Here is a 13,819-nt window from a genome sequence, read left to right as displayed (position 1 = left end):
CAACTTACACACTCCTTTAGAAGTGATGTTGTAAAGGTACAAGGAATGCTTGGATAAAAAAAACCCACAAAATAGTTTTAAAGACAACTTCAGGTAAAAATGATCTTAAAGTATGCCTGGGATTTTTTAAAAAGAAAATAAACTGGCAGAAACTGAGATTAAACATTTTCATTAATGCTGAGTATGCAATGTCATGATAGACATGATTTCAACCAGCTCTAGTTGAAAAAATGCTCTTTTTTTGTTCTGAAATGTCCACATTTTGTATGTAAGAAGAAGGAAAATTCTTAGCAAAGCCTGTAACTAATTTAACATCCTGTATTGATAGATTATAATTAGAGAAAATATGCTATTTTCTTACTTTGGAAAGGCTCTTCTCTGTACTGCAATGATTTAACTTACTGACTAAAAATTCTCAACTCAAATGTGAATTGTAAGAGAGATAAGACCAAATACATATATTGAAGTCACCTTCTTGAGCAGCAGATAACAGCTTTCTTTGTTGATTCCTTTGTGTTAAATTTATGTTTTACCTACTGGATTAACATTTTGTCGATTAAACATCACTATTCCACCATAAGTACTTTACCTAAGTGAACAATTAACATATCTAATCTCTGTATTCTCCACATCTCAGTAATTTTAGATAACAGTCAACATCTAGCAAAACCACAGTAATTTATACATCCTAAAGCTGCCTTTCTCAGTTCTGACACCAGTGTTTGATAAAAAAAGTTTCTATATCCCCAGACAGTAATTTTCCCAAGTAGGTATGAATCAGTATTTTGGCTCCCGTGTTTCTTTCTCTGACACCAATGATTTCTTTTCCTTTGCATTTTTCTTTCTCAAGTCTTTCTCCCCTTTCTCTCTCCCTTTGCTACTATATTTAATCTTCTGATACCCACTTTGATGTTTTCTTCCTGCACTTTGCTGACTTTAACTCTAATCTCCTTTAAAAAGACTGGCAGTTTAGAGGCTGTAAGCAGCCAAGAAAGGTTCCTATACTGTTACTTAAAACTCAGTGCCTCAGGTACAGAAGCAAACTTAGTAAATTTAGACACACAAGCAGGGCCTTTCTCTGCTTTTCCACCCTTGCTGTCCTATTCTGTCAGTCTTCTATCATCTTCAGGAACAGCAAGATAAAGTATCAATATCAGAATGAGAGTTTTTTTTCCATAAATATGGGGAAAACACACGTTGTCTCTTGGCAGCTTTTCCATCCTGCTTATCAATATCTCTTCTGTCTTTGAAGGCATCCATTTTAGTCTTACAGTTTTGAAACCACACAAATATTTTCAACTTGTGTTTCCATTTTGTTGCATCTCTAGCAGTCCTTGTCCGCTGTGGCTGTTATGAATCTGAAAATTGTACTTAAGGAGAATTTCCATTAATGGCAACTACACAAATGTCAGACTATAATCTCCAGTGCATAAGCGTTAGTCAGTGAAGAGAAAATTGTCACTTCAGTGCAGAGTCACCTTTTTCTGATCATTGAAATAGCTCCTGGAAGATCAGGCCTTAAAACTCCCACTAGTATCTACCGTATTTTTCCCAAGCAAGAAAGTACAGGAAGTATCCAAAAACTGGGTTATGTATTTTACAATTATCTTACTGGTGTAAATTAAATCTGTAAAATAATTTAAATGCTCTTGCAGTTTAGTCAATATATTTGAGTAAATTTACAGTAAATCCAGTTTAAATGCTACTATAAAACACGTAATGATGATTATCAGATCTGAGGGAAAGATGAACTGATTTGCAGTATCTGGCAAAGCCACAGGAGACTTTATTCTTTTGAAACTCAAAAGGATCTGGTTCAGCACAACTAGCCTAGACACAGGCTACAAATGCGTAAACAAAGAGAAGATCTAAGAACAACACACTTGAAGGTGACAGCGTTTGATCTAAACTGCCACAGCGGAATATTAATAGAACAAAAATCTGTCTTAAGTGCTTTCAAGTTTCTTGGGCCTTATTCACACTCCCCTCAAGAACTTAGAAAAGATCAGTCACAATCCAAGAGTTCCAACATGCATTGTCTATTCAGACCAAGTAAGGCCTCAGAAATGAAGCCAGCAGTTCATATAAACAACATTTTTGGGCCTTCTGAATCTTTAAAGAAAGGCCGCTACTGGACTGAGGCACAATAATTCTGCCCATGCTAGTGATAATTTTGAAAATAACTTTTCTTTTGGATTAAGTGTTCCCATTACCTATTACACTGAACCTGGACACTAGAACCTGGATTAACACCTGAAATTTAATAACTAAGCTGAAAAGTTCACCAGGGCAGTTCAACACGGTACTGGTTCATTATATTCTACAATTATTCAGGAAGAAGAAGAAATCTCAGTTAGAGGAATATGAGCTTTTGTCTAGTTTAGACCAAAACTAAAGCTTTCCTATGCCTTATTTCCCTTTAAGCCAGACACACAGCCTGGTACGTATAGCTCTTTTTCTCTCCTAAGATTGGAATATATCAATGGTTTCGGTTACAGACACATCAAGAACTTACTTCACTTAATATTTTCCTGAGACTTGACTGAAAGCAAGTAACTGTCTTTTGTGTTCTTAAGGTTTTTAAAAATTGGCATTCATGATCTATCAAATGGAAAGAAAAGCTGGTCGAGACCTGGTATTTTGGAAAAAGAGATGTGTGTGGACAGATTGCCATTGTAAGACCAGAACTTTATCTTACAAAACACAATATTTTCCCAGTAATTTAATTTTTTTTTTCCTCTAAATGCATTAACTTTTATCAGGTCTCCCAGAGTTCTTGATTCACTTCACATGATATAGATGTCAATTCTTTTTTTCTCTTGTAAATGCTGGAGTCCACAGTCTCTGTCCTTACAAACCAATCAGTAAGGAGACATCTTCTTCTAATGAACAGATCAATCATATCAGTCAGACACCTAAAGTTAAAGTGGTGTCCACCCACTACAAGATACAGACTAGCAGAAATTTTGACTAACTGCATTTTGATCCTTTGTGTTCATCTCCATCCCAATGCTGAAAATACCTTTTCCCCAAGAATTAATCTATCAAGTGACCTAAATCATGCACACTGCATTTTTTTGCATTGATAATTACAGAAAAAAATCAAAGGTTATTTATAGCATCATATTAATAAATAAATAATTTCAGTTTGGAAGCTCCTTAATGGACTATAATGACCAGGTCATTCATAGAACAGCTATAAGAGTGTCAGAAGGACATAGAGCACCTCCTGATAGTACCTTAGCTTATGGTTTCTTTCTTCACATAACATCCATGAGTCATGGATGATCTATAGGTTCAGTTCACCATCTGCCTATAACTGAAATCTGTATAGCATTAATGTGGAATTTAATTCATACTTTCACAATTCATTATTTTATTCCATTCCTTCTAGATAAAATTGTATATTTGAGAAAGAAACATTTCTTTCTCCACTCAATAAAGGATAGTATTCCTCAGAAGTCCAAGGTCTGTTTATGTATAATGGCAAAAGCAATGTCATAAAACAGAAAAAATACTAGGTGTTTAGAATGATTCTTTTTTCTAACTGCTCCATAACAGTGGCCTTTCTTGTTGCACTGTGTCTGCATAGTAAAAGGACTTGCAGGTATGATTAGAGACCAAGTATTCATGCCTTTTATTCTAAAGCATCAGTTTCAATGTTTATGCTGAATTCTTAAATTATGTTTCATATGGTAGAAAGTATTATTCCCACAAATGAACCTAAAGATGTTATGCTTTTTCAAGACACACAGTTAATAGTTCATCTGTTTCTAAATGTCTGAAAAATGTACAACAGCAATACTGCTTTACAGGCTTCTTTAGAGCATTACCCAGATAAGTGATACGAATATATTATTTTCCATTAACCTTATGCCTACATCATGTTCTTATATAGTAACTTTTTTTTTCCCTACATATCCTGGGGTATAGGGCTGTTACACAGTAACAAATGCTTATTATGTGACATATACTGAATTATTATTTTTCAGGTACCTTGGTGCATCAAGATATTGTTACATTATTCATTTAACAAAGTGTCAAAGTCAAGTCCGCCAATGTATTGTAGAAATCCAGCAATGTTTCAATAGTCCCTCAGGGACACAAAATGACAATTTACATCTTAGTAGCTCTTTTTTGCTATAGATGTAAAATGATTTTATCCCCAAAAGGTGAGAGAAGTATAACTGACATACATGCCAATACTAACTGAGAACTATGCACATCCTCCCATAAAAGAATCTATCTTCAAGACTGAATTTATAAATAAGTAAAATAAAATAAGTACTTCTAAAATAAAACAGAATGGCTGGTTCCATTTCTCTTATTAAAAAATATTTTCTATTAAAAATATTTTTACACAGCTGTCCAGATGACCTATCGGTTTCTCAATTAAGTCCATCACTGTATTTAAATATCAATATTAATGATTTTGAACTCAACATCAACAAAATCATATACTAGTATCCATTCTTAAAAGACGCAAAGATTGCTTTAAAAATAATCGGAGGAGACTATTTCTTGGTATGACTAGGAGGGTGTAGGTTTCCAACATGTGATTCCTTCTTTTTAGCCTATTATGTTATTGTTGTAGACTTGATTATATAATGATTCACTTGTATACTCATTCGAAAGGAAAATGGTTCTCTAAAATTATTTCTAACCATTTTAGAAAACCTGAAATTAATGTGCCAAGATAGTGCATAAAAAGTTCCAGCTCCAAACTTGAGTAAATAAAACCAGAACACTTTAAAATTCTTGCAGTTTATAGCAGACTGAAATGCAGGTTGGAAGAAACAGGATATAAGTTATAAATCAAGTTTCAGTTCAGGTCAGAACAGTGCTTTGAAAAACCAACCGCTCCTGTTTTTCATGCACTGGTAGAATCTACAGCGGCTATTTTTTGAGTTTTATGTACAACCTCAGAACAACTTCTAGAGCCTTCTCCTACACTATTATCACATGGTGATTGAAAGACTGAATTATTTTGTTTAAAAGCTTTGTCGTAACTTTGTTAAAAGTGATTCCTGAAAAAAACACCAACCAGATAAAAAAGTGATAAAATTCAAACACTTCCGAAGATAAAATCATCAGGTAATCTCCTAAATATTTTCACCTCATATTACCAATGTGATGTCAAAATAGTCTGTCTTGTTTCTTTAAAGCAAAGCAGCAGGCAGAAGCCAGTGCCTCTTGAAGGCTGATATGCCTCACATTCTCTTGCATTTATTGCTTTCATAAGTAAGACAAGAAAAGACGTGCTCCAGGAAGATAATCTACAACAGTTCTATTTGTCTCAGTCTTCTCTCAGTCTCCACAGGACCACCAAAACAGATGAAAATGTTATAGTGCACCTGATTAAGTAAGAAGATGGGTCTATTATCAAAGGATTCTTTTACCACTTGTTTCACATAGTAAAAAGGCTAGAAAGCCAATGTTCAAAGCACTCAGCTAGGAGTCAGTTTTAAGTACTCTGGCTGCACTTCTTAGAAGAACATAGTTTCTGTATCAAAAAAGGGGCAAAAGTTTTAACAAGCAAGTTTCCAACTAGATACTGGGGAAAAATTCATCCTGAGCATGGTTAAGCATAGGAACAGCCATCCCTGAAAATATGCAGAATTTGCCTGGACAAGGCAAATTTATCTAATTTGGAAACTGGTCCTACTTTGAACAGAAAGTTGGACTGAAGACCTCCAAAGGTCCTACTGAACCTATGTTAGCCTATGATTCTGTGCAATCACAGTATCATCTGGTTTCTTCTGAAGTAATTTTCCAATGTCAGAAAAATCTGGCTTACAGGTAACAAATACAGACATCAGATACTTAGAATTGGTTTCCATGGATGCAGTCCCTGATAGTTGTTTCTTCCCCTAACCCCCTCTGCCCACCCACAATTTTTGTCCCTCTGAAAAGTGATTTTTGTTTGGCTCTTGCTAGCCACATAGCTCAAGTCTGAATCAATCATGTGACATTTTACCTCCTACCCTGCTGACAGTCAAATAACAGCAGGTAGAGGATTTTGGAAAGCAAGATGAAGGAGAAGCCTATACCTCAGCCAAGGTATGCAGTTACTAGAAAATACTGCTTTGTAAATTCTGCAGACAGAACTGTGCACTTCTTTGTAAAGCATGTAAGCACATAATGCAAATGCCTGGAACTTTACAGTTCTGAAAGTACTTTCAAGTATTTTGTCCATAAGCCATAAAGAAGAGAGAACAGTGTAATAGCTGCACATTGAAATCCCCCCAAGATTGAAAAATAGTGTGGATAGACATTTTTGTCTACAAACTCACTTTTCTTTCCAAGTACAAAATACAAAGAATATATAGTTCATCTCCCTGTTTTTTAGAGTCACATAAATGGGGACATAGTGTAATTGATGAATATTCTACTATAGGTAGGGAAGAAAAAACATATATGAGACGTCAGGGTGTTGTTTTTTGTTTGTATATGGTTTGTTCACTGGGGGTTTTTAAATATTTCAAGTACTTCTCTTTCACATCACTGTGCCATTATTAACAGTATGATAAGCTACTACTTCAATAATACCCAGTCCAAAAAATTCAGATATACAGAATCAAGTTCCTTAAGCCATGCTATTTTTGTCAGAAATAATAAACTTGGGTTTATTACATCTTGACTTTTCAACCACTAATGTTATTCATCATCTTTTCCTGTTTTCCTTCAAAAACACGAAGAAGACAATAGTAAAGTTTTCTAGTGAAAGTAGTTTCTGATCTAAGTGTCTGAGCCTAACCAGAACCTAGGGTTCTGATGTGGAATACACTACAGCACAAAATATTTAATTTTGCAATGGGCTAAATTTGTTGTTTGGATTATGCCACAAAGTATCTTCAACGGTTCAAATATGCATATGAGATCCCTGTCCTGAAAAGTTTACAATTTAAAGTATAATGGAAGACTGTTGCAAATATGCACATGCAGTGTTTTCTAGTAGCTTGATTTTACACTTGTTTAGGAACTGACATATATAATAGCTACGTTTCATTTATCTGGAATGATTCACGTGGATTTAAATGCTCTCCTGTTAAGTCGGCCATTTCAGCATCACAAATTTATACTGGTGTACAAGAGAGGACAACTGACTATCAAGAAAACTGAAATTGATTACCCTTCTATCATTTTCCAGGACTAGTAAAGCCCACAAAATAAACTAGTTTAAAGCCAACTTATACAGCTGAGCTTTACCTTCAGATTTGATGTAGCACAAAGTAAAACAGCAGTGGCATTGTGTATGTGCCTAGTTCTTTGGAAACAGAACTAGAGGGCAAACCAATGCAGTAAATCCATCTATGGGTTATGAGCCTTCTCATAGCACTTATGAAATTTCATTTAAGAGACTTATTGAAGCACTCATCCTAAGATGCTTGCAAAGGAATTTCCTTCTGAAATAGGAGTTTTCTTTTTACAGTTTATTTTAAAAAATGATCAGACTGTGAAAACTGAGAAGCTTATATTTAGACCTCCACAGAAAAGATTTGAGATTCACAAGGCAGAGATGTCAAAACTGAGATGGTGGATAAATTTTTACATATTATACTGCATGTTCAGCAGCTTTTTTTCTTCAATTGATAGAGTAATTAAAGTAGGTATGAACAAAAATTTATATATGGAACAACTGTAAATGTACAGTTTATTAATTTTTTTATAACATGTATCTTTAATTTTGCATTATCTCTACTGTATGTTAATGGTTACTTCTGCTACACTATAATTCTACATTCTTGCTGTAACTGTTTCCATTCAGGACTGAGCACTTAGATGGTAGGGTGACAATGACTGTATATGCTACAAGACCATTATTTTGCCAAGCAGAACAGAAATAGTAGGCATATTTGAGAAAATGTCAATCTGGCTGTTCATTTGTTCAGCAGAGATACATAACTCCTATAAACCATAGTCTTTGTTACTTTTCAATTAATATCAAAGAGCAGTTCAATCTGGGTTTTTGATATAAATAAATGTAGCCATCTACTACAGAATTTATTTTTTGTAACTTTACAGACCACCTTCCTCCAAATATTCTGACCTGCCATTTAAGATACAAAGACTGTTTGCTTCTATTAAAAAAAAAAAAAAAGGATAACAAAGCATTTTCTCCAGAGGTTTCTCAGCTTAATCCTTGCAAGGTTGCTGTAGGGCCTATGTACAGAAGCATTAAGAATTGCTTTAAAATATGGTGCACTTTTAGTTTCCAACAACTGACAAAGACTTGATTCACTTCTGTTTTCTGCCTTACTGCCTCCCACGGCAGACCTGGCTTGGCACTGTTACCCTTGCCAGTGCAGTATTATCTGGCACTGGGGTTTGAGCTATCACTCTAACTTTGAACTGTGGTGAGTCAGGGTCATCCCTCCATAGTGTAATCACAGGCAATAGAGGCAAAAATACCAAATGAAGTGCAATAGGCACTGTTCAAATCATACAAGTATTACAGATGGGGTTTAATGTGCAATCAATGTAAAAATGCAATACTGAAAACACAAAGTTACAAGCTTGGTCAACTACATAAAGGTGAAAGCATCTTCAGAAGCATTTCCACACCACCCTCTAAATTAGATTATACAAGATTATTTAGCAATGCTTATGTATCATATTTCTCATGTATCATAAATTCGGAAGACATTTCTCCATGCTATTTTTTTTTTTGAGACATTTAACTGAGTACTCAAAATGACACAAAGTTATTTTGTTAACTACACCAAAATAGCAAAATGTTTCTAATTTGGACACAGGAGAGTTGACCATATTGAGCTCTGAAAAACACCACTATTGGGTCATTTTGATCTAATCTAAACCCTCAGGAGTGTAATCATTTTTCCCCAGCACTCTTTCCCTCCCACACACAAATCAATTCCATGCCACCTGCTTTTCTTTTTCCTCTCATATCTCTTGCATAGCCCTTGTATCCACCATTAGGTTTTCTAGACTGCTAAAAAAACACTCACTCATAAATTCCCTGGCAACAGCTGCTTCTCCTTCAGCACACAGCTCTCACAACTTATGTTTGTGGCAGGGATTGGTGTTTGGCTGCATATTACTCAGGTCAAAGCTTCCAAGAGGCTGAGCAATGGAGCCACTACCAGGATTCTGATAGTGCCTTTATCACAAGGTGGTTCCTTGTGATAAAATTCTTTCCTGGGAGCACAAAAAGATACTTCTGTTCAAGGAACAAGAAGTATCTCTTAACACTGATGGTTTAATGAACAGAGAAGTTATGATTTTTATTTTTCTTAATTTGTTTCTTTGTATTTTCACTTAGCCTTATATCACCTAACACATGTAAGGGTAAACTTTCCTTTGCTCCTTTACCAACTCAGCAGTTGCTGCTGTAAGAGGACTGGGGCTTGTTTTTTGTTTTTTTTTTTTAATCTATATCTTCCTTGGCAAAATTACAACAGACACTGCAAAACTCTAACTTGAAAAGTAGCCTACTAAATGTATGTGTTTCATTGCTTGCCTCAAGGAAAACAGAAACACACCATATCACGTACAATCATAGCACTACTTTCCCACTTGCTTTCAAGCATTCCTCCTGAGTTTAGTTTAAAATTTAATACTCCATACCTCAAATAACACTAACATAAACCTTTCAAAACAGCTTATGGTTCAGCCATTAAGAAATCATTTGGATTCCCTTGAAAACACTCTTCTTCCATACAACTTTGGGACCTTTCACGAACTAAAGGTGAACAAGAGCTGTTTTAATCTTTACAGGTGGCTAATGGTTGTTAAAGGCAGTAAGGAATTGCCTGAGCACAACAATTGGACTAGTCATCCTGTTTTCCAAAGACTGTCTTCCTGAAATAGCAATCTGCAAAATGAATGAGCACATCACACTTACTGTAACAACTGAATAAGCTTTTCTTTTAAGCCACTTTGCTGGAATTTCAATGTGAAATACTAACGCCAACATTTGCTTGACAACTTAAATCTGTTTTTCAGCTGACATCTGCTTCTGAATCCTTGTTATCCTTGGTCATTTTTAACAAACATTATGACAAGTATCAGAAAGCATGGAGAAATTCTAAGCTATAAAATTACTGTTTATTCTGTTTTCCTGCATACAGATAGTCTAAGAGTACTGCTCATTTGCTTAATGTTTACTTTTCACTCAGGCTTGAATACAGTAATTCTTGCTTTCTGCTAGCATGATCCTAGGAGAGACTGAAGACTCAAACCCAAAGAAGACACATAAATTGAAATTTAGTTAGGATTTAGATGACCAATTCCAAAATTGCAATTTCTAGTGCTTCTACTAAATACTTGCATTGGTCTGGGACTGCTTTACTTCATGGGCTCTTTAAGGTTTTTGCACTAACACCCCTAAGGTACCTAGAAGTCTGATGATGCATTAACGTTGAAGCACCTTATAAATCTCAACCAAGTTGAAAAACTGGACCATTTCTTATGTTAGCCGCCACAGAACAGTAACTCCTTTTTTTCTCACCAAAGGACCTTGATTTGGTAGAGGTTCCTAGGCCACGCTTCCTAAACTGGGCTGTACAAAAATTTCATTGGTAGCTGCTTCTTTCTATTCTACACCAAGATGGCTAGGTGTAGCCACTGTATATATAATTTTCTTCCCACTTCTCCATGCTCTTCATACAGTAGCTCAATGAACACTGGGCCAAGGTATGGGAAGCTACAAGGAGAGTGAGGGAGGGGTATTAAAAATAATAGCATTCTCCTCCAAAATTGCTCAAATTCCCAGGCCCCAATCTTCTTTTTTTAACAATGCTCTGGGACACACAGAAAAAAAAAAATCATTAATACAAAAAGTAAAAAAGAAGTTTGGTTCTCTGAAAAGCAGAAAAAAACTTCTACTATATAATACACACAGGCCCTAAGCATATTAGAAAGATAGAAGAGTGCCTGGGCACTCTATGTCTCTCCAGGCAAGCAGTACAGAATAGTTCACATCCACACCAGCAAACTTTCCTCTGCTTTTGAGCAGGCTGGCTGCAGGCAAAGTGCCTGTTGGAAAAGGCACTTGGAACAAGCTAACTCATGAACTGAGCTTGGAAACCATTTGATGGTTGTCCAATGAGCAGAACTGTACTCACAAAACAACACTGCAGATTAATCCTCTTCTGAAACAATTTAAGGCACTGTTTAATGTTCTAGATATCTCGCCATGTAGTATCTGAAATGGAACTGAAACTGTGAACACTTTGACTTGCTCTCCCTCAACTTCCCATATAAGACTAACGGTTAGGCAGTGGCTACTGTCATCTTAAATCACATATCACAAAAAACTTCCTTAAATACTCTTTTCCAGATGACCCTGGACTACTTGGGAGAAACACTTGCTGATCTTCAGACCGACTTTTTTTTTGTCAAGAATAGTTTTTGAATAAATATATTTCTCTGTTCTAGAAGTTACAATCTTTATCATAAATTTTTCACAATACAAATAATTCAGAAGAACTAGTGAAATTTTCAAAGGCCTATCAAAAAGTTTGGAAACCAAATACAGATCTAAGTCACTTACACCTGTTATAACCTGAAGTTACTGAAGCAAGGAAAAATAAACTCACCCTCTGGAAGCTCTTAGCCTAAAGCATATACCAGTAGAACACAGTAATTTGAATACCAAGTTAGTTCTTTTGAACTGTTATCTTTAAATTTACTTTCATTATGTTAAAAACAGACCAACCCTGGTATCCCAGTTCACATGAAATGGAGTGTCTTATCAAATTAACAGAAACAACCCCAAAGGCCCAAAAGCTTTATGGACTCCAAGTACAACTGGCTGTCAAAGGGACTTGTGTTTCCCCAAGAATACATTGCTTATCAAAATTAGACTGAAGTACTTAAGTTTGCTAAGCAGTTCTGAAAAAATTGTTCACTGCCATTTTGTCATATCAATACACTTTGTTTCTTTTGACTATTTATTTCTAGAGAATTAAGTATCCTCCTAATTATTAGTGTTGCTTGGGCAATAGAATAAAAAAATATTAAAATGGCTTACTCAAAACTTCACTTTATAGGAAATATTCTATTATAAAGTGTTACTCTTTTTTTTTTTACATAACAACCAAATAATTAGTAACTATTCTCTTCACACAACAAATTTATGGAAGTGTAGTTTTTTAGACTTTGTGTACAAATTTGGCACTACTTACATTTCAAGATCAAGATCAGTGATAACCATATACCCAAGAAAAAAACTAGAAAGCAATAGAGGTTCTGGGCCTTAAGTCCTTTAGAAATCACTCTCTGCTGCTTTCAGTTATGAAGAATTAGATTTTAAGTGGTACATACCCATAGGATTTTCTTTCTGTGCTGGTAACTCCAGGTCGCTGGAAACTGACGTTTCACCAACACTAAATTTTGACAATTCTGTCCCAAGATACGTAACCTGTAAAAAGAAATCTAGATGGATAACTGATTGTTTTAATTAGTATTTTTGGGTTGGTTTTTTTTCTGATAGGTGTAGAAACTTCACTTTTCTATAAAACTGAGTTTGTGTACTTGTAAACCTAATCTGCATCTGTCAAGATCAAGGAGAAATTATGCTAATTTGAATTCTAATTGAAAAAAAACCCAAGAATAATACAGCCCATCTGTAATGCCCTTTAAACTCTGCCAGTATTTTTGCAACAGTCATGCATGACACCCTGATATTTCAGTAAGTTTGTTCCTTTTTATTCAACTACCTTTTAGCTTTTTCTATCAGTCTTAATCATCTTTAAAGCAACTCTTTCAAATCCCTTTTAACTTACAGTGTGGGCATTCCATGTTCTTTCAACATTCATGATGAGTTCATCACTATACAACTATGTAGCTACAGCACTTTCTTTGCTGCTCATTCATTAAAAGTGAGACGATATTTAAAATTCAGGCTTGTACCCTCTTTTGCTTTAATAACAGTAAGGAGATTAGATTAGTGAAACCTGTTACAGCCATTCATTATTGCTAACTGTGAGAATCAAATCAGGCCTACCTTATTCCATGCATACTTCCATGTCACAGAAATATCACTTCCTAGTAGATCTTTAACCCACTGAACTGGATTCTGTAGTATTTGTCCTTTACTGGTTCTGATCTTGCCATTCTTCAAGAGTGTAGCTTTATGACTAAATTCCTAAAAAAATAATAAGAAATAATTTCAATTAATAAATTAACAAATATAAGATCTTTGAAACATGAAAAATGCCAAAGAACAACATAGCTGAAAAGTTGCAGCTAATTCTGTTTTTCTCTGGAAAAAAGTTAAGTAATCTAATGCCTCTATCAAAAACTGTACAAAATAAAGATGATTTATTCCACCAGAATAACAACCTTTAGCCTATCAGAGGACAAATCTCCCTATGTGTGTTTGTCAGAACTGTATTTGTATTTTAGTTCCTCTTACACATAACAAGGCTTTGAATAAATTAATGTGCATCAGTGAACTCAGGCAGTTACACAAGGCAAATCTGTGCAACAAGAAACTGCTATACGAGGTACATATATGTCAGAGTGAAGTTTCAGCAACCAGTCAAACATAAAACATATTTGCACAAAAATTTCACTTATATCAAGGGATATGACTTACATGTTTTAGGAGGAACCTAACAGCCTTACCTTCTGCAAAATTAAGTACAAACAAACTTACTGTTAATGCCTCTTTCATAATGTTAATACGGCCCAGTTCTGCAAACATTTACACCTCTCCATAAGCACAAGTTATAGCTGTTTATAGCTGAGTAAGTCATGGTTTTGTCATATTGGCCTCCGTTGACTAACACAGCTAAGTAATGCAACGATTAACTCTTGATCAACTCTGTCAGAACTTAGTAAGGTCACTTAT

The 13,819-nt window shown here is 35.0% G+C and overlaps 1 protein-coding gene across 1 annotated transcript in view; it reads right to left on the bottom strand.

Moving 5' to 3' along the window:
- Positions 1 to 13,819, bottom strand: part of ANKRD31 (ankyrin repeat domain 31) — a 64,478-nt gene that overhangs the window by 3,187 nt on the left and 47,472 nt on the right. Inside the window, exons 17-18 of the mRNA XM_054518015.1 lie at positions 12,971 to 13,111; positions 12,289 to 12,385 (exon numbers count right to left, since the gene is read on the bottom strand). Of these exons, the coding sequence (XP_054373990.1) occupies positions 12,289 to 12,385; positions 12,971 to 13,111 (238 nt within the window). The remainder of the gene's footprint in view (positions 1 to 12,288; positions 12,386 to 12,970; positions 13,112 to 13,819) is intronic.

Source organism: Molothrus ater, chromosome Z, assembly GCF_012460135.2.
Source record: "Molothrus ater isolate BHLD 08-10-18 breed brown headed cowbird chromosome Z, BPBGC_Mater_1.1, whole genome shotgun sequence".
NCBI classification, from domain to species: domain Eukaryota; kingdom Metazoa; phylum Chordata; class Aves; order Passeriformes; family Icteridae; genus Molothrus; species Molothrus ater.
The sequence above is the reverse complement of the archived record's forward strand: the minus strand, read 5'-3'. Positions and strand labels throughout refer to the sequence as shown.